Source organism: Talaromyces rugulosus, chromosome V, assembly GCF_013368755.1.
Source record: "Talaromyces rugulosus chromosome V, complete sequence".
Classification (NCBI taxonomy): Eukaryota; Fungi; Ascomycota; class Eurotiomycetes; order Eurotiales; family Trichocomaceae; genus Talaromyces; species Talaromyces rugulosus.
The window spans coordinates 1,903,575-1,928,354 of record NC_049565.1 but is presented as its reverse complement, the minus strand read 5'-3'; the positions used below and the strand labels follow the sequence as shown (position 1 = coordinate 1,928,354).

Sequence of the window (24,780 nt, the reverse complement as noted above, 5' to 3'; positions counted from 1 at the left end):
ATACATGATGCATAACAAACCAAACACCCAGAGTATGCCAACATAAAATAGTCGATAACTGTAACAGTGAAAAAAGACCTATAACCGCCATAACGCTACTCTAAACCTATTCCTCCATCGTCTCGTCCTCGTCATGAGCCTGATTATCAATATCAAGAACTTCATACTGAATCTGATCTGCATAAAGCACACAGACAGCCCTCCTGTCCTTACGACGGCCATTAACGCTTAAACGAATTGGCCGTGATTTTGACCCTGACAGAGAGAAAGAATGGAGTACTAGTCCTGCTTCGTCACCACCAAGGTCGACTTTCAGTGGTTCTGGAAGAATTGGTGTACTATTAGACGGGGTTTTGTAAGATTCATATCGAGGATGAAATTGGTTCGAGTTGGCTTCCTCTTCGGTGTTTGTCTCTGCCCGAGAGGGGCTTATGGAAAAGTTTAAGAGGTGCGATTTGTTTGCTAGGATAGTTAGTTTGGTAATGGAAATGAGTGAAAAGGGAAACGTACCATCGTCTGTATGGAGAACGGCAATGGTGCCGTCTTCTAAGAATTGCACTTGCTTAACTTCGCCGCCTGATAAGCTTGTGGAAGACACTTGAATGTCTTTCGGCGAGCTAACACCGTTGGTTATTTCAAGTGAAGCGCGGTATATAAGTACTAGCCAAGTTAGCAACACTTTTGAAATCACGCCAGAAACATCATCTTACGTGTGTGCGGAGAAGTCTTTAACCTGGAAGCCACATATATGAAAAACAACTCTTTGCCATTGACAACCTCGTGTTGCATAATTGTGTCAACCACGTCTCGATCACAGTCGGGATGAAGTTCGAGAAAATAGTGGTGGAGAATACTCCGTTTTTGCGTCAGAGCAATTTGCCCAAAAACTTTGTCACACTGGCTAGTAAGCCGGTCAATGAGATTGTTCAGCTTTGGAAGATTTTCTTGAGAACCCTCTTTTTTATCTAGATGCTGTAGTTGTTGATCTTCCTTTACTTGAAGTGATAACGTGTGTCTGTACGTTTCGTAAAAAGAACCCTGGTGTTCTTCCCCCGAGTCCCACCACTTCTTCGGTCCAGTCGGAGGACTAGGAGTCGAAGGGATAAACAGACAGAGGGCGCTATTTGTCAAGGCACCCTGGATATAATCCAGCACGACGGCGTGGTCAATATCATCACTCTTTTCCAACAACTCAGACAACGTTTGTGACATGGGCTCTGCCGTCTGAATGTCAATCTCATGGCGGAGCCACCTAGCAAACTCGAAGAACTGGGCTAGTTCGGTGCTAGTTTTGGTTAGCATAGTGTGGGAGAGTAGATGAAGAGAGTCGGCCGTCTCTACGATGTCCTGTAGATCTCGGGTCTCAAGGCCGAGGATATGATTGAGTTTGTGAAATTTGGATATTCCAATAAGCCGGCTAAGTAGTACTTCGCATCTTTCTAGTGCCGGTAGAAGACATTCGTGAATTAGTCTGCGAAGACTTTCGTAGCCTGCAGAAACTGTCTTGTCCCAGCGCTTGTGTCCCTGGTTTTCAATCAGCTTACACTAGCAAAGGAATGAAAGATAGAAATTAAATACCCGTTCGCCAACAATATCAATTAAAAACTCTTTAACCGGCGGGAAACAATTGCCTGTCACTACAAGATGGTACAAAGCAGTAACAAAATCGCAATGGCACTTGTCCTGCAAGTCATCGGCAATACTCCTGATGAATCGGGCTGGAAGCTCAGAAATATTTTTCCATTCACTCATAATCTGTCGTTGAGTTTGACTGATATATCTGAGAAGATTCTGCAGCTGGGTTGTCTTAGAGGCGAGGAGGGATAGATAACGCCCACATTTGACAATGAATCGGAGGTCGAGCGTGACGACTTTTAGACTGGGAGAAGAAGCGGTTTCAGCCTGTTCTGAAATCAACACTGCATGTGTTGAGCTCATTGGATGCGACGTGTGCACCAATGGTTCAGCCGGCTTCGTTGGGTTGATGCTTGACGTCAGAGAAAAATTGCCGATTTCAAAGCAATTGAAAATTCTAAGGTGTGCTCCTCCGTCGTTAAAGCCAACAAAAAGCACGTCTACCGAATCGTTGGAGCTCTTTTGAGGTGAGTGGAAAATAGCGTCAATTGAAGCACGGCTGCTGAAGACGTCTTCGCTGTTGAAGTTTTAGTCTTAATGAATTCGTGACAACTTAAATACGGTTTCTAGGCAAACTTACTCATTCCCACTTCCTGATAGCGTGCTTAATTTAGGCAGCGAACTTTCCACATCCAAAAGTGCCAGTTCACGAGGCAGATCTGCCTTGAGCAGCATCGCGGCTCTGACAGGGTCGGTATCAGGGACCAGCAGGTCCTCGGCCGTCAGCTGTCCGTTGGAATCTTGTAAATAAGCCCGGGTGGTCTTGAAATCGGTAAAATTCACGCCCCAGTTCATACAGGTCACTCTGGGGGCGTTGTCGTTTTCTCTATTGTCCTCAGAACAGGTTGAGAAGTTGTGCACTGTCTTGCCACTAAATGAGCTGATAATGCGAAGCTTGTTCTCAGCATCGGCAACTGCTAGAAGCTGACCTGTAGATATTTATCAACACAGCTAAAAAAAAAACAAGCGGGAAGAGAAGTGATTTTTTACCGTCATATTTCCAGGCAATGCCGCGCACCTCTCCCTTCACTTCATCTAGATAGGGATCTCCCGCGAAATCAACATTGAGAACCTCCTGACCATTCAGCCGGAAAACATTAAACTGTTCATCCTCGGTGGCAAGGGCGACCAAGTCCATCGTTGGGCAATACGCGAGCAAACCAGGCTTGCATTTTGCTGGCAGCTTCTTTTCAGCAACTAGAGGCAGCTGCGGCGCAGACGCCTTGTTGTTTTTGTTTTGGCTGCTCATTATGTTATGTGATTTTCTGTTTGGCGATTGTTGGCCATACACGATAGGGGTATCGACATTTGGTTGTGCTGGTGGTGATTGTGATTGTTTGTGGAAGTTCAATGTTGTCGCGACTTGGCGTCGTGGGTCGTGCCGCTTTAAGGACTGCCGCTCTTAGCTCGCATCTTTATTTTACCTCGAAGTATTTAGGAAAGGGATACTAGATCTGTACATTCACTAATTTAGTATATGGAAAGATACTATATCTTCTAGATATTTGGCGAATTTTATCCCAAGTTGTTAGTTGATATGGTGGATTGGTTTTGCTTTGTATGATGTAGTTGAATAAAGCTTGTTTTTATCGCGAACTATGCAGACAATAAATTAACATATCAATCTTAAATATGTGACAAAAAAAAAAAAAAAAACAGTGCATTTGGAGGAAATAGCAGTATATATTATATATAGATATAATATATTTTCGACAATGTCGGAGATAAGGTGGGTTTAAGAGGTCGCGGTTAAGGATTAAAGCAACTTTAGTGAGTCATAAGTTCTCTTAGCTCCTATAACGTATTTTATAGACCTCCCGGACCACATAAGCCTGCCGGACCACCTCACCCGTAAAATCGACTTATTCTGACTAAAGTGTAATTATTTACCATATTTACTATATAATTTCTATACTAAACTGTTTGGACAGTACGTGCGAACATGACTAACCTGCTTACAATTAGAATAGGTCCGCGGCGCGCGCCTGCGTGCCCCCAAAGCGATTTCTGGATTAGGTAATTGTAGAGCTTCCTGGGCTGTTAACGCCGCTGCAGCGATCTCGTGGTCTTTGGAAACTGTCAAAATCCTAGGTCTGTTGATAGGCCTACCCCTAGTTGTACGCTTTTGCTTTTGGTGATTGTTTGCTGCTTGTAGATCGTGATTTTTTTGCGCGAGTATAGTAGTAGAATTTATTGCTAAAAAGCAATCTTTTATCAACTAGTTTAACGCACGCTTAGTAGGCGAATTTGGTTCGGTAAGACTCTGCCTTATAAGCTGCTCTATGGTGTTTGTCTGGCGACACAGATTTTTGATATTATAAGGTGTTTTTAGCAACCAATTTGCAGAGGAATGGCTTATGCTTAGTAGGATGGGTGTTTGTAATTGCACATTAAGCTTAGATAGCACATGTTCTAGATTAAATAGAGAAATCCCTGTTGCTATAAAGCCGCTCTTAATATTTTATATAGAATAGGCTTTATCCCGAATTTCCACATATATCATGAGAAAATCGTCTTTATTAATATGGTTGACACTGTAGCGCATCTGATTCTCAACTGCCTGCCCATATAAGCGCTTAAGAACTGTGAAAACATCTATATCAAGCGGCTGAAGCAGATGTAAGGAATGCGGCGGTATATATATAGGAATAATGTTATTCTCAATGCAGTATTAATCAAATTTAGGTGTAAGATGACTGCTATGTCTATTAAGCATAAGTATCCAGTACTTTCCAGTTATAAATAGCCTTAATAAAGGGTCAAAAATCTTTTAAAGCTATTTAAGTCTGAGTTTATTAGATATCTAACTATTTAATGACTCAGTAATTAACTAATTAGGTGATAATCTAGATAGATTATATTAATCGATAAGCTTATTGACTGATTTCAATATAATAAGTGAAAGTAATATGATTCTATGTACACTTACACATTCCACAGCTGTGACCTATTTCCAATTTCTAGGCTGTAGTAAATGAGATTTTTCCTTATAATCAGCGCTATATATAACTTTTGCTGTAGATATAATGTCTATAGCAAATCTAGTCTCGTTAAAATTCCAAATGTCTTCCTATGTGATCCTATACTTAGCAAAAGCACGCTTAAGATTCTTAAAAAAACCACTAATAACTATTAGATCCTTGTATAAAACGCGCTCATAATTGTATTTGTAGATGTAACGAATCTTAAGATCTTAGTGATGTTTTAAATAATTGCTTATCTAGTATTTACTAATAGTAAATGGTAAGATAATGGAATCGTGTTTTTTAAGTAAATAATTAGCTATTTGCGCTACTATAGATGGCTTGATAGAGCAGCTACACTTATCTATAGAAAGAATCCATTTATAAAGCATGATTTTCTTAGTTTTTGATAATTTAGTGTTGATTCTACACTTTTCTAGGCAGTGCAAGTGATCATGCTGCCTGCCTCGGAGCGTCGATCTTAGGATGTTAAAAACGCGTGTTGCTTCGCGCAGACTAGTAATTTGACCTTTATTTAACGTGTTAATAGCAAGCTGAATTCTTCCTTCATCACTTGATGCTTTTTTTGCAGCGTTCCGAGGCATATTGGCGTGGTTATTCGATTTTCAAATTTATGTTGGGTTGAAAGTGGGAGAAAATTGAGGGGGTGGTCCGGCAGGCTTATGTGGTCCGGGAGGTCTATAAAATACGTTAGTGTGGTATGGGTGTCAATGGGCGCTTCTATAGGTTAAAATTTGCCTCTATAGTTTATTAAAATCCATGGAGAATCACAGTAATCTCAATAGCCGACATCGGGCTATTCTATCTTGCTTGTCTTGTCACAAACACAAGAAACGGGTATGTTCTGCCTAGCATATGGAATGCATATTACTAGTATTGCAGCTGATAAAATGGTGGCAGTGCAATCGTGAGTGGCCATGCAATAACTGCTCCAAGCGAGAGTTTTCTTGCCAGTATCAAGAACACCAGGGCCCTGCAACACAAAGGATTACCGAACCTGGGAACCCAGAGCAGGAGCCTTTTCTCGATGTTCAAGCTTCGGACAACATCCATACCAATACGCTGGTGCGATTGCATTGATTTTGTTCCTGAGACTATTTTTTTAAAAAAAAATAGAAACTAACGAGACTAATACAGGCCCTGACATGGAAGCCCCCACAAGTACACTTAAGCCATTACTCTCAACTGTTCCCCAGAGATTTTCGTTTGATGGAACAATGTACGTATATATCCTTTTCTATACACAGTAAATTTTCTTACTTTCTGACTTGTGCAGTTGTTATTCATTTTAAACCCCGGCTTGACACGTTTCGTGAAGCTTCTGGGAACATCGAAAAAGACTGGCTGTTGGGAGTTACAAAACACCCTGCATCCTTCAATGCAATAATGTACTGTGGCGGAACTATTTATGCGAAAGAAGACCCAAAATTCTATAACGTGAGACGCGCTGAATGTGACTACTTAATGTACAAGCTAGCAGCGTTAAATACTATCAACGAGTATCTCCGTGGAGATTCCCTTGCGGCAGTTGCAGACGAAATTATGCTCGCTGTGCTGATTTTAATGCATGTCGATGGGGTGAGAAAAATCTAAACTGAAGCCCTTTTTGGAACCAAACCGGCTAATGTGTGATTCTAGAAAATGGAAGATCTATATGAATATAAAGTCCACCTTGATGGCCTTCATCAAATGATAACCCTTCGCGGAGGCCTGGGAAGACTAGGATACAATGGCTTGCTCAAAAACTGGTATAATTGGTGTGCCGCTATGTTTATGCATTTCGGAGATAGGAATCTGTTGTACAAGTAGAGATAACGAGGCGTGTAAATGTACGTCAAGGGATGAATGGTACTTGAATTGGACTACGCTCGTCCTTAAAGTCCTTCTGTAAGGCTAGTCGCCAGCTTCGTCCAACCCTTGCCATAAAAGCTCAACAACAACTCCTCGGCCCTTTTCGCAGGAATAATCTTGCCCAAGGCTCGACCTTCATTCTCCGGGGGGCTAACCAGCTGACTACACCTATCTTCTGGGAGTATTTTGTGCATCAGTTCGATAATTTGGGTCCAAGTATAGATGTCTGCAAAGGCAAAGATGCGCTCGGATTTAACCTCGATGCCTAGCAGCGCAATAACGTGGAGCTTGGCATTATCTTGGACATCGACATACCATTCTATAATTTTGAATCGTCAATTATGAAAAAGAAAGAATGAGTAAAAATAGCTTACGCGTCCATAGCATGTTCATAACCGCTGATTTACCCTGCAAAAGAGCCCGCGTAAGAGCCATAGAAGAACCGGCGATCCGTGGGTGTAAAATTCGTCCGAGCTGGGAAACATGATCAGCACTTTTTTTCTTCAATTTTTTGTCCCTGAGGTGGGGGGAAAAGCACATTAACATCTGGAAGGACTGTATTGAGGATGAAATCAGGCTTTTTCTCCTCCATAAACTTCCATGCCGTACGTTCCGCCTCTGTTTTTGAAGCACAGTGGAGCATACCCCCCTTGAGCTCCGCTGGAGTGTCGTTGTCTCGTGCAGCTTGGATAGCGGAATCATTCCAGGTATCTAGATAAAGTTCGATTTTGATGAGCAATCAATGAATCTTTTTTGGAAAGATCTACTTGCCTGTATCCACCACAACCGCCTTGTCAGGAAAGGGGATAAATGCAGCGGCAGATGAAGAAGTCAGAACAAATCGTCGGACAGACTTTTCTTTAGCCGCTGCGTTGAGAAGGTTCTCTGTGGCCGCAACCATCGTGGGGATGACACTGTCTGGGTCGTCACTGAAGGACACATCAGACGCCTAAAAACAAAGTCAACATTAATTTAATATTCGGTATGCCAGTTACAGAATGAAATTTTTGGTTTACCGCGTGGATAACTCCATCAACGCTCTTGAGAGACTCTTTGAAAGCGTCGACAACGTCGATTTTCGGAACAATGGCGGTCTCGAATTTCCCCTCGCCATACTTGTCGGTGAAGTACTCGTTCAGCCATGGTTTAGGCTGGCGGATAGTTCCTCGCACACGGTACCCCAACTGAAGTAGATGATCGACAATGTGCGAAGCAATATACCCATTGGACCCGGTCACAAGAACCAGGGAACCGCGAGGGAGTGCTAGGTCGTTTCGTTGCATGTTGATTGAGTTGAATGAGGGCTTATAGCAAAGTGATGATGTCAGCTGGTGGTTTGGATTATTATCTGAGGGGCGATGAGATTGGGCAAAGGGATCACGGAGCCTATTTATAATGAATAAGTTTCTGAAATATGGAACTTCTTCCAGCCATAACAGGTCACTCACCTGTATACAACGTTTGAAAGCCGAAAGTTAGGGTAGTACTAGTGCTTTACATATTGATACATGGCCAATTCAAATGTTTTATGGCGAAGGATGTGTTTTTATGTAATATGAAACTGCGACCTAACATATTTCTATATAAATTAATTTTCATTGTTCCCAAAATATAGAAACCTTACCACCCATTTCGCAACTACCCTAGGACTAGTGCTGCATGGTCTCCACTTATCGCCGATGGACGATACCGGAAACCAACATTATTGGCTGGCTCCCAGCCCTAACCGCAGCCTTATTTCAAGGTCGCCCCACTTATCGCCGCTGGCTCTACGTAGTAGTACTACGTATATTCATTCTGTCCGTATGGTTATGAGTATTTAGGACCGAGTTGTATTTGTAATTGCTTGTTAATATACTGTGGACCATTTCTCTTCAGAATTCCTGACTCGCATGTTTCCATTTTTCGCAACGCTAGTGGCAATTTCCTCATTAGGTAGTAGCATGCTTGAAGTCATGTTCAACTATAAATTGTTGGTAAGCATTTAATGATAACACAACATCAAAGACATGAATCATGCTAGAATAATCTACTCCAGTCCGACCATCTTCAAGCTCTCCTCCCACAGCCTCTTCGCCGCATCCTCATCGTAGGCATGCTTTGCATATCCCAGACTACCCTGCCCCTTGGCCTCATCAAACGGCTGACTCTCCTGCACATTCTCCAAAATTTTCCCACCAACACCTTCCCACGCCTTTGCCGTCGCTGCCCAAACTGTAGTCGCTGCACCCTGCGCCGCGGATTTGAGCGCCTTTCTAATCTCAGGCATCGTCCACACAACAGCAAGGTGCTCCGGTGGCACTTTGGAGTTTAACCCTGTTCCCATGATAAGTCCGGGGTTTACGGCAGTTGCATGAAGTCCCTGTGCCGCAAACCGGCGCTCGATCTCAGTCGCCATGTAGATATTGGCTAGCTTGGAGTGTCCGTATGCGAGAATACCGTCGTACTCTTCGGGTCGGTTGTCGAAGTGGTAATCCTCAAACCGGATTTGGGTTTGTCGGTGGCCCTGTGCGGATAGGATTACGGCCCTTGAGTTGTACTCGGGTGTAGAGGATGCGATCAGCGCGTCCTTGAGCTCGTGGAATAGAGCGAAATGACCAAGATGGTTAACTCCGAAATGATGCTCGAAACCGTCTTTTGTTTTGCCTTGAGGCCAGCCCCGGATTCCTACCATTATCACACTAATTAGCCTTGGAACTATTGTATTAAATTGGAAAAGAAAAAAAAAAACTTGTTGGTTGATCTCACCAGCATTCGTAATCAACACATTCAACTTCCCCCCCGTCAACTCCAAAAACTTCTTTGCAACGTCTCGCACGCTCTGCAAAGAATCAAGAGACATCTCCAAATACACAACTTTACCAGGCTTCCCATCAACGGTAATCGCCTTCACCGTCTCCTCCCCTCTCTCGCGGTTCTGCCCCGTGACATAGACATCTGCGCCCGTAACGTGGACTGCGCGCGCCGTCTCGACACCAATACCGTTTGTGCCGCCGCTAATAAAAAACACTTTCCCAGCAAGAGCACCGTCTAGCTTTTCATCGCGCACGATTTTGAGTGCGCTAGGTCGGGCGTCGCCGGGGCCGTTGGTATCCTCGTGGTCGGCGGCGTAGGGTGCGAGGTATGCCATTTCTTCTTTCTTTCTTTCTTTTCTCGTTTAAATAAATAATTTGAATATATTAATTAATCAATTTACTTATATGCTTTAAAAAAAATGACCTGGGTATGTACTGTTTTAAATAATTGTGCTCCGCCAATTATCTCCACGGGGATAACGGATTTTGGGGCTTGGTGTATTTATGTCCATCGGGGATATATCATCGCGAATAATGTCCGCAGTTATCAGTCTCGGCCATGGAGATAGGCAAACATCTGCATTATTTAGTATATCGCTAGGAATTAAGGATGCCTGATCTTTGTGTGAATGAGTGTTCAATGCTGTTGAGATAAACTTGCTATATCTGATCTATATACCGATACCCAGCAGGCGCGTAAGCTATCCGTGATGGTCGCTATAAAGGGCTTCAAAAACATGTAAAAAAAGACAAAAATAAAAAGTACAAAGCAATATTAAAAACAAACGCCGATAATGCAGAGCAGCCGCTCGAATTAACGCCAGTAATACACAAATGCAAATCATAAACCAGACGAAATCATATCCCCAAGATACCCGACTTCGTCCATTAGATCCCTCATTGCGGCCGACTCGGCCATGAAGTCCTGGCGCGGACCGGTCTTGAACCGCGGGGAAGCTGTTCGAGGAGTAGTAACGGGCAGAGAGGCCATCACCTCGGCGGGGAAGATCCCGGCAAATCGCTTAGGGTCTGATTCGCTGGTAGTATCATCATAATCATCGAAGCTCAAGGACGAGAAATCCAAGCCACTGGCCGAAAATCCGCCGGCGCCGGACGATGGTTCGCCTGTGCCGAGGAGAGGGGAATCAGAGGCGACCTTGGTAGGAGAAAGAATTTCCCCTACCCCGAGAATAGGAGTTGGCGGCCCGTTCGAAGCAGACACCGCCTCTAAGGCGTCTTCGCATGCAATAGGGTCATCGGAAAAGGAGTGGTGCGAAAAGTCGGCGTTGATAGTAGAGCAAGAAGTCATGGAGGCGGGCGAGACCAGCTCGGTATCGGCGCTCCATTCCGAAAATCGACTCTTTTCAACAGGCGATTCGACATAAATTTCAGATTCAACGCCAGATGTAAAATTAGAGAAATGACTGTGCAAAAACTCCATGTTCAACGGCTGGTTGAGCGCATCAATAGCACGAAGTTCCTCCTCCATAACCGATGACGGTGAGTTGGGTAGAGTGGGTAGTCGTTTCTCCCACAGGCCGCGGGAAGTTGGTGCGTTGGATGCCTTGAGAACTTTGGAGCGTTTTGTTGGCACGGGAGTATTCTGTTTAGATAAAACTTCTTCAAGAGGATCCAGTGACTGAAGGTGAGAAAATGACGGGCCTCCAACCTTTGTCTTCTGGCCTGGGGTGCTGGCTAAATCCAGACTGGCAAGAGGAGTATTTTCTCGACTGGATTTTGAAGCTCTCCGAACATGGATAGATGGTAGTGCCGAGCCCTTTTCTTGTTGATGGTGCGGCAGGCGGAACGGCAAGTTTCTGACAACCGAAGTATCAGTTGGACTGTTCGTTGGCGATGCTAGTCGTGAGCTATAATTTGAGCTTGGATTCGAGACAGGAACGCGCAGCATGGGCCCATCGCAACGCTCAGCATTGCGTTCCACCGACCTACTGCGGCTACCATCGCCCCGGTCACGGCTCGGAGAGCGGGCACTGGCAATGTTCAAGAATGCAGCCCGTAAGCCTCTCGTCAGCGGAGGAGATGCAGACCGGGAGACCTTCACTCTAGGTGCGAAGTGGCCCATCGGACTGTGAGCCGTGCTTGTGGGTTGAGATACGGATCGTTGCTCATCACCATTAGTTGACACATTAAGAAAAGACCCCGAGGATGCCGAGTGCTGATAAAGGGGAGGAGACGTCCTCAGGCGAGCCAGAGAAGGGCGCGGCTTAGGCGGTGTCCTTGGATTCATGTATTTGTCTTTGGGGTTCATAGTCCGGTGCTCAGACTTGGTGGAAGTGACGCTGTTGTCACGCCGATGCAGGGTGTGGGTGTCTGGTAGAATGACGGGCATATTGAGAATATTGACAGGCTGGCCGGGCAGCAGAGGACAGAGAGAGGTAATGGGCTCGACTTCGTTATAATATTCAATGTCTCCATCCAGACGGTACTAAAAAACCGGTGATGAGTGCAAGCCACGCATACCAAGGGGGCACTACTCACATAATACCAATAGGTTCCTCCCATCTTCAAGCCTCCGGTCCTGCCGGGTGACTGGCTTGGGGATGAACCGTCGAGGATGATGTCGGTAAAGGTATGGCAGCCTCGCCAGTGGCCAGAACCGGTGCGCTTGTCCTGTTCCATGGGATAGGATCGAGAGAAGTTATCCCATGATCCCAGCAGCTCGACTGATCTGACATTGGATGGGGTCCGGCTGTGGATGTTAGCCAAGCCAACGACAGAAATCGATCGGGTGACTTACACAAGGAACGTCATTAACGTGGTGGACGACATTGTTAGAGATCAAGGAAATGAGCCGGAAAAAAAAATAATAAAGAAAGGGAAAAGTAAGGCTCGTTGAAAAGGAAGGAAAAACGCAGTTGTAGCAAGAATGAGAGAATGCAAAAGACAAATGAACGACTGAACGCTATAAAAACAAGCAACGAGACATCAAAACGAGGGCGGATAGAGTGCTAAGGCAGACTGAGGCAGACTGCAAGGCAGGCCTCGGCGTCTTTATAATGGCACAGCAGGAAAAAGCGGCTGTTTCAGGTTGTTGTGATGTTTCTATTTCTGTTCGCTTGTTGTCGGAGAGTCTAGACAATGAGGCTAATATTAGACTTGACAATGCAACCAGACGGACGGCAGCGGGGCCATGACCAGCTGCGCAAGAAGATGAAACAGGAGCAAGCGTCTGTCTGATTCAGTCGTAGACGCGGCGCATCAGAGGGAGAGCAGAGGAGAGGGCGATTGGAGTTTCGGAGGCAGGAAGATCACAGGCCAATGACGCCTTTCCGGGATGTGACAGAGCAGGACTGATCAGCGAATGTCGGCGCTTAGATGCACGGCCAATGCAGGAACCAGGAACAGAGCGAGCTAGACCTGCAGGTTAATGCTCCTGGCGGCAGGAAACAGCAAGCAGAGGGGCAGGTTGAGCAGCTGCAGGGGTTATCTTGAGACGATGGTGAGTGATGTGATGTGCTGTGCTGGGGGCAAGGCAGGTTAAGAATAGCAGAAAAAGCTGGCCGGCGGACCAACGAGCGACCAGGACGCCTCCATGGCGAACACCTCCTGAGCGCGAGTTAGGCGAAGAGCAGTTAGTCTGCCCTGTTACTGACTAGTTGATTCGAGCGAGTCAAGTCGACGCAAAAGCGGACAAACAATAAACGGAGAAGCCAAAAAGCTCAGACGATTGCGGCAGATCGGATCGAGCACGGTGGGGCGGTTCTGGCCAATCACCGGCACGAGACGCCAGGGGGTCTTGGCACGCCAAACACGGGACCGCCCTAAGCCTCTTTGAGACGGCGTACCATGGATCGAAGTATTATTATTACATTACTATGTACTCCAATGTCCTCCGCAGTACTCTGTAGTACTAGTACTGTAGTACTCTGTAGTACCCCCATGTACATTGGCAGAGTAGCAGTTGATTCCCCTGATTATTATCCCGGAATAGCTTCTCGTTGCCGCCGTGGCTGCAGCAGTGCAGCACGACCCATCACAAAAGCAGCTGATTAGCTGCCCCACTGCGCCCCGCTGGTTTCATGCAAGCGCCTGGGAGCCTGAAAGCCTTGCTCGGCCACTCGCGCCCTGGCTTGGGCTGTCAGGGGCTGGAGTACTGGTACGAGAACAGAGTACGGAGTATCCGTACGGAGTGGTTACTAATGAGTATGTACTAACGTATTTTATAACCCCCGTCGGCCACATAAGCCATCTCGGCCACCCGCCCCACAAAAAATTATTATATCAACAAAAATGGAATAAATAATCAGAATTACTATATAATTTCTATATCAAATTATTCAGACAGTACGTGCAAATATGCCCGATTTGTTTATAATTAGAACAGGTCCACAGTGCGCACCTGCGTGCCCCCAAAGCTACTTCTGGATTAAGAAGTTGTAGAGCTTGTGACGACGAGTCGATTCCTATCCTCTAAGAGTACTCTGCAACGAGAAAACCAAACATGAGAAGGGAAAGAGGAAGAGAAAGAACCTCCCCCGCTAGTTACATGAGAAATATTCCTTTGTGTGCGTCAGTCTATTCCCTTTATGGTTCCGCATGAGGTTATTCCCATCTCAGTACCGCTCTCGGTTCCCTTTCCCTGGTGGTGCCTCAGGCCGCCACTGCTGGTTCCCGAGGCCTGGGTCAGGACCGTCACACTACCCCCCCTTCTAGGCCATGCTTGCCCTCAAGCATGCTGTCATCTCCCCCGTCTGGCACGAATCTGTCCTCCTCCGCTGCCTTCAACCATTCCTGGAGGTGTTTCGGTGGTCCTGGCTTCTCTGGGTAGCAGTCATGGTACTCCTTCAACATGACAGGAGCGTTCTTGAAATTTCCGGCTGGGTACCACTCCATATCGATGTCATGACCTAACCATTTTATCCGGTAATAAAGCTTTTTCCAGCGTACCCGGGCGTCCAATACTTTTTCAACCACCCACTCATCCTGTCCATTCACCTCGATAGGCTCTGCCGGCTCTTCCAGCTGTCCTGGTAATGGTTCTGTGGTTGCCGCTCGCCTCAGTTTCTCCGGTGAGAATACAGGATGCACGTTGATCCCGTCCGGCAATTCCAGTTCGAAAGAGTTGCCAATTCGCTTCTTGATTCGGTATGGACCATTTGCCTGGATGTCCAGCTTCCTACTAGGCCGCCCCGTTTCCCAGTGCTTCGTGGTAACCATGACATGATCACCTACATCGAAGTTGAGTGGTCGGCGCTTCCTGTTGGCCGTCAACTGCTGTCGCTCCTGACTCTTCTGGAGGTTCGTCCTCGCCACTTCCCAGGCGCTATGCATTCGACCTAGCCATGACTTGGCATCCTCTTCGTTCAGGGTTAGTTTCCTTGGTGGTTCAGGTGACTTCCAATCGAATGAGGTGCGTGGCTGGTATCCCCTCTCGACCATGAATGGCGACAGTCCAATCGACTCTTGAGGTAGGGTTGCTGCTGCGTAATCCATCATCGGCAACCAGTCTGACCAGTCGTCCTGCGCGTGGTTCACAAATGCTCTCAGCTTCTGTGATAAGTACTGGTTGGCGATCTCTGTCTGTCCGTCGGTCTGAGGGTGGTGGGCAGTTGACAGCTTCAGCTTGATTCCAAGGCAGCGGCACACCTCCGACCAGAATTCTGACACGAATTGACCACCCCTGTCTGATACAATAGAGTCAGGGGGTCCTGTCCAGCGGAACACATTCTCCAACCACAACCGGGCCATTCCCTTGGCCGTGGTCTCTTTCTGACAAGGTATTGACACTGGTGCTTTGCTAAGTCGGTCCACAATCACGAATACTGTGTTGTATCCTTTGCGGTCCTGCGGGTAAGTCATGAAATCCATTGAGATATGTTGCCAAGGTCGATCTGGGATAGGCAACGGGTTCAGCAGTCCGGGAGGCAGGTCCCTCCAAGTATTCGTCCGCTTGCACACCATGCAGTTGTCCAGGTAACGGTTCACATCCTTACTCCATGACTCCCAATAATAGCGTTCTTTAACCAAGCTCCGAGTCTTTGTCCTTCCAGGATGGGCAGTAGATGGTTGGCGATGGATCTCATCCAACAAACGTGTGCGCAGGTCTCCTTCCTCAGGAACGTATAAGCGGCCTTTGAATAGTACCGTCTCGTTGATAATTTGCCAGTCCTCTCCCGAGTGCTCTACTCGTTCCTTTGCTTCAGCTGTGGCAGCATATTGCTTATTAGCCATTATGGCGCGAGGCACCAGATCGGTCCCAGCCATGACCACGTGGACTTCTGCTCCCAGGTTATCGGCCTGTGGATACTTTCCGCAGTTCAGCTCCTCAATGATTCTGCTATCTAAGACTTCTTCTGGGAGTAGAATCCTCTTCCGATGGTCCAGATTGCCTGCCTCATTACCATGTCGTCGGGTCAAGGTGTCCGCGAGTACGTTGGCCTTGCCCGGTCGATACTTTAGAGTGAAGTGAAACTCATGCAAGAATTCGCACCATCTCGCCTGTCGGGCGTTTAATGACTTTGTGGACATGAAGTATTCAAGAGCTCGGTGGTCGGATAGGATCTCAAACCGCTCCTCCCCTTGGAGCCCTATCAACTCGGGTCTCCATTCTTTCAGGGCCTTGATGATCGCGAGCATCTCCTTATCATGAATGTCGTAGTTCCTCTCAGCTGGCATCATTGTTGCCGAGTAGAACGCTACCGGATGCCACTTGTTATCCTCGCAACACTGCGACAAGACCGCTGCGACCACCCCATCAGAGGCATCTGTTTCTACCCGTGTCGATCGCTCTGGTTGGTAGTGGCATAACACTGGAGCCTCGGTTAACAACTTCTTTAGCTTCTCAAATGCCAGTTCGCAGTCGCTGTCCCAGACAAAGGGGACATCTACCCGAGTTAGGCGGTTCAGGGGTTTGGCTATCCGACTATATTCCCGTATAAACTTCCGGTAGAAGTTGCAGAACCCTAGAAACGATTGCACTCCTCGCACAGTTCCTGGGGCCATCCATTTCAGGATAGTATCGATCTTAGTCGGGTCAACCTTGATTCCTTCTGGCGTGACGATGAATCCTAGATACCGTGTGGTTTTGACATGGAATTCGCATTTATGGATTGCAGCCTGCAGCCCAGCTGCTCTCAGTCTTTCCAGCACGAATTTCACATGTGCCTGATGCTCAAGCTCATTCTCACTGTAAATCAGTAGGTCGTCGACGAACGCTACTAGAAACTTGTCAAGACAGTCCATAAAGATGTCATTCACCAGTCGCTGAAAAGTTGCTGGTCCATTTGTCAACCCAAAAGGCATCACCTTGTACTTGTATGTTCCATATCGACATCGGAAGGTTGTCAAGTCCTCTGACTCCGAGCTCATTCTGATGCGATGGAAACCTTGCCGTATGTCCAATTTGGTGAATATCTTTGCCTTGCTCAGCCGCTCAAAGACTTCTTCAATTAGCGGCAGTGGATATCGGTCTTTCTTGGTCAGAGCGTTCAGCTTCCGGTAATCCACGCAGAATCGAAGTCCTCCATCTGGCTTGGATGCCATGAGAATTGGCGATGCGAAGGGTGCGTTGCTAGGCACAATAAAACCTTTATTCAGATTGTCCAGGATATATTCTCGCGCAGCCTCAAGCTCTTTCAGGTTCATTCGGTATAAGGGGCTGTAACCTAGCTCTTGCTCGCTGGTTAGCTCAATCCGATGATCGTAGCCTTTATGATCTGGAAGCTTGTCTGATTCCCGTTTAGAGAATACATCCGCGTATTCCTGATACCTCTCGGGTAGTTTCTGCCTAATCTCAGCAAGCTCCTCAATTCCTAGGTGGTCTTCCTGTTTATCCTGTATGACCTTTTCGATTTCATGGAAGCTCGTCATGAAGGTGGTTGTATTCTTATCCTTCAAGCACCTCACGAATCCTGTGGCCCCAATAAGTGCTATCTGCACCTCAGGCTTCGGTTTCGCAGGCTTGGCTTGTTTCTGGCGGTGTACTGGATTTGCCTTTTCCTCGGAGAGGTCATTACGCGCGCTGCTCAACTGTTGGTTCATCTTTGCCAACGCCACGAGCTGTTCCTTTCGGTGGCTGGTCCAACGTGATCTGGGGATAGTATCCACAGGTGTAGTCTCACATAGTGCTTCACCAGTAGCCTCCTGTCTGATTTCTTCATTAAAGAGACCATCTCGTCGATCGGCATCCTTCTGATGCTCTGTGGAAACTTTCTTCGATCGGGAGAGGATTGCTTTGGGGATAAAGAGGTCTTGCTTGGACAACAGCTCATCCTTCAAGGAAACCTCTTCTGGCCAGAGTAACCGATGATGGCGACAGTCTATCAAGACACCGTGCTCTGCCATCCACATTCGTCCAAGGATGACATCATGTTTCCCTAGCTCTAATATCAGGAAAGGAAGATGCTGCTGTACTCGTCCTTGTATCTTCAAAGTCAGGCGTATTAGGTGTGTAATCGGTGCGGCTGTCTTGCCGTCATACCCTTTCACTGCACAGGGTTGTTCCAAGGGGATTACGTGAGTTTGGAAATGGCGTGCGAGCTTCTCGGCAAGAAAAATATCAAGGAAAGCGTAACCATTTGCTCCAGTGTCCATTAACGCTTTGGTGGCAATAGAAAGTCCATTCTTAGCTAATCGAATAGGTGAGACTAGACTATCCTGCTCTCTCCCCAATAACTGGGAAAGGTCCAAAGATGATAAATCAACACTCGCAATGCCTAGAGAGGAGTCTTTCCCTAGGCATGGTCGTTTTCCGACTGACTCTCCGGTGGGCTGACTTCCTCAAGATTCTTCAGCTCTGGTGCTTTCTTCTTCAGAGGGCAATCAAATGCTCTGTGCCCTGGCAACTTGCAGTTAAAGCACTTGTTCTCCTCCATCAGCTTCTTTCGTTCCAACCACGGTAGGCCTTCTGATCCATTCTTCGCTTTCGGAGTTGCTGGATTTGGGTAGCTCTCGCCAGGTCTAGGGTATGTATCGGTCTTACGTGGGCGTGCACGCTTCTCGCTGGTGTTGATCTGCTCGAGACGATTGGCAGTGGTGCTGCATTCCTTGACGAATTCCTGGTACGAGACGCGTGGGTCGTTACTCTCTTTGATCATTGCGCGCTGCAACTCAAAGGACAACTTGTAGAACAGGTCCTCTTTCCACTCGCTAGTGGCCAAGCCTGCATCCTGAGCAAGCAGTACGAATTGCGAGAGAAAAGGCTGGAACTTGGTGTCTCTCATCATGAGGCGTCGCAGTTCCATCTTGGCGTTGATGACCCTATTGGCGTCCTGGTACAGGGTACGAAGGTGGTCAAAGATGTCGTCCACATCATGATATCGATCAGGCGAGTCCTTTCTCATGCGAGCAAGCAGGTGATTCGCTGCTTCTCCTTTGCACATGCTCTTCACATAGGCCATGCGTGCCTGGGCAGTAGGATAGTGGTCAGCGTTGGCTTCGAGCTTCCCTTCGACATCGATAAGCCACGACTCAAACTTAGGGTCCTTCCCATCCACCAGCACCTGCCCATCTGGCAACTTGGTACTCTTGGTGTGCTTCCCTTCTGGAGCTGGAGTACCCCACCCAGTCCTGTCGGCTCTATCCTGAGCGGTGTCGCGCTCCTCAATGAGCTCCCTCATAGCAGCTGTCTGGTCACGGATGGTCTGCTTGAGGTTGGCGACTTCGACCATCAGGCTCTGCTGTTCTTTCTCGTTCTGGATCCTCAGATCCTCTGCTTGCTGTGCACTCTTGTCCTGCTGTTCGTACATCCGGTCGAACAACCTCTGGGGATCAGTGCGGCAAAGCGACAAAAATTCTTGTTCGTTCATCTGTGTAGGCGACAGATGTTCATCCAGCTCAAGGTCCTCCAGACCAAAGGTCAAACGACGTCCCGGTGCTTCGCTCGACTCGTTTGCCCCCATCGGGTCTGCCTGTGCCTCTTGCACTGGCCCTTGGCGATCCTCACCCATGCTTACTGGTCGTACCATCTTGGTCTTCCAGGCTCAGCGGTGATACAATAAAAGGATCAAGACGTAGCTTGAGCGATAGTCAGATTGCTGACACTGCTGTACAAGCTTTGCAGTCTTGAGTAAAAGATAAAGGAAGTGATGTTTGGTTTTATGTGACGACGAGTCGATTCCTATCCTCTAAGAGTACTCTGCAACGAGAAAACCAAACATGAGAAGGGAAAGAGGAAGAGAAAGAACCTCCCCCGCTAGTTACATGAGAAATATTCCTTTGTGTGCGTCAGTCTATTCCCTTTATGGTTCCGCATGAGGTTATTCCCATCTCAGTACCGCTCTCGGTTCCCTTTCCCTGGTGGTGCCTCAGGCCGCCACTGCTGGTTCCCGAGGCCTGGGTCAGGACCGTCACAGAGCTTCCTGGGCTATTAATGCTACTGTAGCGATTTCACGACCCTTAGAGACCATCAAAATTCCTAATCAGTTAATTAGACAACCTCTTATTGTATATTTTTGCTTCTGGTGATGGTTCGCTGCTCATAGATTATGGTTTTCTTGTGCCAGAATAGTAGCAGTGTGATGTGCCTTTTCCAAAGATATTCGATTCCTATCTAGGGGTGCGATTCTCTAAAACAACAAGCATGGGAAAGGAATCTAACTACCAGGACCTACAGGAAGGTTTTATCTTATATGCTTAGATAACCAGCTTAACCCCTTATAGCCCCGGGGTAAGGCTATTCCCAGATCTGGCACCACAGGTTAGGGTTGATACCCTTCCTACCTAAGACCTCCTATCCAGCTATAAGACTGCTCCTACTCTTAAAGATAGCCTTAGGCTTAGCCATCACATCATCTTCTTCTTTAGAAACACTTGCTCTTAAGTGTTGATTGCTAGTTTATTATTATCTATATACTCTTTAACAAATTAATCCTCCTCTATAGCTTTTATCTATATATTTAATTAGTGCGACAGACCTAGCTTCTCAGAATTAGCATCATAGAATGATTTCAGTGTTAGTAAAACATTTAAAAAGTATCTTATTGGATACTATACTAGATCTAGATCTCTATCTAGCTAGCTTACTTAATAGTACAGCTTCTTTTAGTATATCTAGAAGTCTAGGATCCTATTGACTTCCTATTCTAAATTTCTATTGATCTAGAGCTTAGGATATTCCTTCTCTAATTAATCAGTAAGAAGCTTAGTTAAAGTAACACAATAGAGCTTGTCTAAAGAAAAGATATAATATACTTATATACTTTATAACAAATCTAATTTAAAGGTATATCCTATCTTATATAATATCTTATATAGTTTTTTAGACTAATAGCCTAGCTTTTTATTTAGTTGTTCTATATCCTATCCTTTATTATTAACATAGATGTAGTCACTAATTCTGAAGTCTATCTCCTATCTATGCTTGTTTACTTGCTATTACTATCTACTTTATATTTCTGTAATATTATTATAAATATAGTTCTATATATGCTTTAAATACTATATCTATATTTAAGCTTTTTTCTTATTTAGTGTATAGCTTCTAGATAGTATTAATAGTGTCTAATTAAATAATATCTAAGAAATATAATCTTTTTCTATCTTAAATAAAGATATTCCTATAGATTTCTATAGCAGTAATATAGCTGTAAAATTAATAATTAATAGATACTCTAATCAGTTATTTATTATAAAGTTAATATATAGCTATAGCCGCTGCTGAAAATACTGATTTATTATCTTTATTTATCTATCTGTCTAGGTATGCCATACTATTAATAGCTTTATTTTAATATAAAGGATTCAGCATGTCTCTCTCTAGAACTTAAAGATAAACTAGCCTTTTTAGTCTAATATAATACTGTCTAGCAGGCCTATCCATAAGAAGATATACTAAATCTATAACTTTGCTATATCTCTAGCTGTTATTCCCTTATAGCATAATATAGAGACCAGTTTTTTGGTCAAGTGGTCAATAGTAACAAAAATATTATCAAATCCCTGTTTGTTCTAGGGCAGTTTTATGAAGTCTATTAATAAATACTATTAAAGTTGTATTGGAATAGATAATGGTTAGAGAAGTTTAGAGACTCTGTCTCTATATATATTTATTCTTTTGTATGTTTTGTAATTATCTATATACTGGTTTATATTATTATTCTATACCTCTTAGTAGAACTATTTTTAGACTAGCTTCAGTATCTTTATATATTCTAGATATATTATTATAGATTATTGATATACTTTATTTAGTAGTTATACTTGTAAATTATCTTTTTTAGAAATATAGAGTTATTTATTAAAGAAAAATTATTTTTTAATTATTCTATAGCTTTCTTCTTTCTCTAAGAATAAGACTTTAGCATCTTTCTTAGCTATATATTCCTTGTTAGCCGCTAATACCTTAGTGACAATATCATCCTCTACAGTTAGAATAACCAGTTCTGTATATGCCATCTTAAGTGTGATTTTATTATTAGTTTTATACTGCGGCAGTAATGTTTAGTTCTAATAATTAAAATTTTTTACTTTTTTATCTTTTCTTTAAATAAAGATATCTGTTAATACATTTACTTTTCCTGGTTAGTATCTAAGTATAAAATAATATTCCTCTAAAAACTCACACTATTAAGCTTATTAAACATTCAGAGCTTTAATAGTTATAAAGTACTTAAGAGCCTGGTAATCTAATAAGATATCAAAAGACTTCTGTCCTCTCAGTCCAATTAATTCAGACTTTTATTCCTTTAGAGCCTTTATTACTGCCAATAATTCCTTATTATAAATATCATAATTATACTTAGCTAGGGTCATTAATATAGAGTAGTACACAACTAGATGCCATTTCTTATCCTCATATAGTTAAGATAAGACTACAGCCACTACTCTATCTGATATATCTATTTCCACACAGATTTAGTAATTAGAGTTATAATAAGCTAGCACTAGAACTTCTAATAATTTCTTTTTCAGACTTTCAAATATTTCTTCGCACTCCTTACTCTATATAAATAGAATATTAGTTCGAGTAAAATAATACAATAGCCTTGCAGTTCAGCTATAGGCCTTTATAAACTTCCAATAGAAGTTACAGAAATCAAGGAATGACTGTATTCCTAAAACTATTATTGATATCTTCTAGAAAAGGATAATCTTAATCTTTACTGGGTCGACCTCTATCCCCTCTAAGATAATGATAAAGCCTAGATACTTGGTTGATGTGATATGGAACTTATATTTTTTGATACTAGCTTGCAGTCCTGTTTTTTGGAGTCTTTTCAATACCTGTCGCATATATATCTCATACTCTAGCTTGTTCTCGCTATATATTAATAGATCGTTAATAAATATAATCACGAACTGGTCAAGATAGTCTATAAAGATATTGTTGATTAGTTATTGAAACGTCACTAGTCTATTAGTAAGGCTAAATAATATTACCTCATACTTAAAAGTGCTATATCGATAATAGAAGATAATTAGATCTATAGAGTCTAGATGTATTTAGATTCAGTAGAACCCCTGCCTAATATCCAGCTTAGTAAAGATCTTTGTCTTACTTAAGTGCTCAAAGACTTTCTCAATAAATAGCAGTAGATATCAGTCTTTTCTAGTCAAAGTGTTTAGCTTGCGGTAATTAACATAAAAATAGAATCTACTATCAGTTTTCTTGGCTATAAGGATTAAAGACGTGAATAGTGCATTACTAAAGATAATAAATCCTTTATCCAGGTTATTAATAATATAGTCTTAGGCTATTTAGAGCTATTCCTCTGACATTTAATATAAAGGACTATAACCTAATTCTAGATCCTGATTCAACTCAATCTTATAGTTATACTTCTAGTAAACTGGCAACTCATCTAAACAGATCTTTGAAAAGATGTTAATAAACTTATAATATTAATCCAGCAGCTGTTGCTTAATCTTCTTATTTTTAATTAACTTAGCTATTCTTTTCTTCTTAGTTTCTAGCGCCTGCTTTATCTTGCAAAGACTAGTCATAAAGATATCTATTGTGACGTGCCTTTTCCAAAGATATTCGATTCCTATCTAGGGGTGCGATTCTCTAAAACAACAAGCATAGGAAAGGAATCTAACTACCAGGACCTGCGGGAAGGTTTTATCTTATATACTTAGGTAACCAGCTTAACCCCTTATAACCCCAGAGTAAGGCTATCCCCAGATCTGGCACCGCAGGTTAGGGTTAATACCCTTCCTGCTTAAAGCCTCCCATCCGGCCACAAAACCATTTCTACCCTTGGGGATAGTCTTAGACTTAGCCGTCACATTACCCCCTCCTTTAGAAACACTTGTCTTTAAGTATTGGTTGCTAGTCTATTATTATCTATATACTCTTCAATAAATTAATTCTTCTCTATAGCTTTTATCTATACATCCAACTAGTACGGTAGACCTAGCTTCTTAGGATTAATATCATAAAATGATTTCAGTACCAGTAGAGCGTTTGAAAAGTACTCTACTAGATATCATATTAGATCTAGGTCCCTGCCTAGCCAGCTTACTTAATAATACAGCTTTTTCCAGCGCATCTAAGAGTCCAGGATCCTGTCAATTTCCCATTCCGAATTTCTATTAACCTAGAGCTCAGAACATTCCTTCTCTAGTTGACTAGTGAGGGGCTCGGTTAAAGCGGCGCGGTAGAGTTTATCTAAAGAAAAGATACAGTGTATTTATACACCCTATAATAAATCTAATTTAAAGGTATGTCCTATCTTATATAGTATCTTGTATAGTTTTTTAGATTAATAACCTAGTTTTCTATCTGGTCGTCTTATATCCTATTCTTTATTACTGATATAGATATGGTCATTAATTCCAAAATCTATCTCCTGTCTATATTTATTCATTTGCTATTACTGTCTATTTTATACTTTTATAATATTATTATAGATATAGTTCTATATATGCTTTAAATACTATATCTATACTTAGACTTCCTTCTTATTCAATATATAGCTTCTAAGCGGTATTAATAGTATCTAATTAAATAATATCTAAGAAGTATAACCTTTTTCTATCTTAAATAAGAATATCTCTATAGATTCCTATAATAGTAACACAGCTATAAAGTCAATAATTAATAAATATTCTAATCAGTCATTTATTATAAAGTTAATATATAGCTACAACCATTATTAAAAATATTAATTCACTATTTCTATTTATCTATCTGTCTAGGCATACTATGCTATTAATAGCTTTACTTTAATATAAAGAATTCAGCATGCTTCTCTCTAGAACTTAAAAATAAACTAGCCTTCTCAGTCTAATACAATACTATCTAACAAGCCTATCCACAAGAAAATATACTAAATCCATAACTTTGCCATGTCTCTAGCTGTCATCCCCTTATAGCATAGTATAGAGACCAGTCTTTTAGTCAAATAGTCGATAGTAATAAAAACATTATTAAATCCTTATTTATCCTAGGGCAGCTCCATAAAATCTATTAATAAATACTACCAAGGTCGTACTAAGATAGATAATAGTTGAAGGAGTCTAAAAGCCCTGTCCCTATATATGTTTATCCTCTTATATATCTTGTAATTGTCTATATACCAGTTTATATCATTACTCTATGCCTTCTAATAGAA

At 43.5% G+C, this 24,780-nt stretch overlaps 7 protein-coding genes across 7 annotated transcripts; 1 reads left to right on the top strand and 6 right to left on the bottom strand.

Moving 5' to 3' along the window:
* Positions 1–106: 106 nt before the first annotated feature.
* TRUGW13939_09211 (uncharacterized protein) lies at positions 107–2,884 on the bottom strand (the record flags this gene model as incomplete). The annotated part of the gene is made up of 6 exons (XM_035492336.1): positions 107–462; positions 511–660; positions 711–1,524; positions 1,579–2,152; positions 2,216–2,564; positions 2,626–2,884. The coding sequence occupies 6 exons, from the start codon at positions 2,882–2,884 to the stop codon at positions 107–109; spliced, it is 2,502 nt and encodes an 833-aa protein (XP_035348229.1).
* Positions 2,885–5,378: 2,494 nt separating this feature from the next.
* TRUGW13939_09210 (uncharacterized protein) lies at positions 5,379–6,428 on the top strand (the record flags this gene model as incomplete). Its single annotated transcript, XM_035492335.1, has 5 exons — positions 5,379–5,456; positions 5,520–5,684; positions 5,757–5,838; positions 5,896–6,197; positions 6,258–6,428. The coding sequence occupies 5 exons, from the start codon at positions 5,379–5,381 to the stop codon at positions 6,426–6,428; spliced, it is 798 nt and encodes a 265-aa protein (XP_035348228.1).
* A 65-nt stretch (positions 6,429–6,493) lies between these two features.
* Positions 6,494–7,113, bottom strand: TRUGW13939_09209 (uncharacterized protein; the record flags this gene model as incomplete). Its single annotated transcript, XM_035492334.1, has 3 exons — positions 6,494–6,789; positions 6,845–6,944; positions 7,009–7,113. The coding sequence occupies 3 exons, from the start codon at positions 7,111–7,113 to the stop codon at positions 6,494–6,496; spliced, it is 501 nt and encodes a 166-aa protein (XP_035348227.1).
* A 120-nt stretch (positions 7,114–7,233) lies between these two features.
* On the bottom strand, positions 7,234–7,753 carry TRUGW13939_09208 (uncharacterized protein; the record flags this gene model as incomplete). The annotated part of the gene is made up of 2 exons (XM_035492333.1): positions 7,234–7,419; positions 7,487–7,753. The coding sequence occupies 2 exons, from the start codon at positions 7,751–7,753 to the stop codon at positions 7,234–7,236; spliced, it is 453 nt and encodes a 150-aa protein (XP_035348226.1).
* Positions 7,754–8,499: 746 nt separating this feature from the next.
* On the bottom strand, positions 8,500–9,600 carry TRUGW13939_09207 (uncharacterized protein; the record flags this gene model as incomplete). The annotated part of the gene is made up of 2 exons (XM_035492332.1): positions 8,500–9,137; positions 9,219–9,600. 2 exons carry the CDS (start codon positions 9,598–9,600, stop codon positions 8,500–8,502), a joined length of 1,020 nt encoding a protein of 339 aa, XP_035348225.1.
* A 506-nt stretch (positions 9,601–10,106) lies between these two features.
* On the bottom strand, positions 10,107–12,055 carry TRUGW13939_09206 (uncharacterized protein; the record flags this gene model as incomplete). Its single annotated transcript, XM_035492331.1, has 3 exons — positions 10,107–11,711; positions 11,765–11,975; positions 12,024–12,055. 3 exons carry the CDS (start codon positions 12,053–12,055, stop codon positions 10,107–10,109), a joined length of 1,848 nt encoding a protein of 615 aa, XP_035348224.1.
* Positions 12,056–17,237: 5,182 nt separating this feature from the next.
* TRUGW13939_09205 (uncharacterized protein) lies at positions 17,238–19,191 on the bottom strand (the record flags this gene model as incomplete). Its single annotated transcript, XM_035492330.1, has 3 exons — positions 17,238–17,284; positions 17,347–17,475; positions 18,207–19,191. The coding sequence occupies 3 exons, from the start codon at positions 19,189–19,191 to the stop codon at positions 17,238–17,240; spliced, it is 1,161 nt and encodes a 386-aa protein (XP_035348223.1).
* Between the last annotated feature and the right edge of the window lie 5,589 nt (positions 19,192–24,780).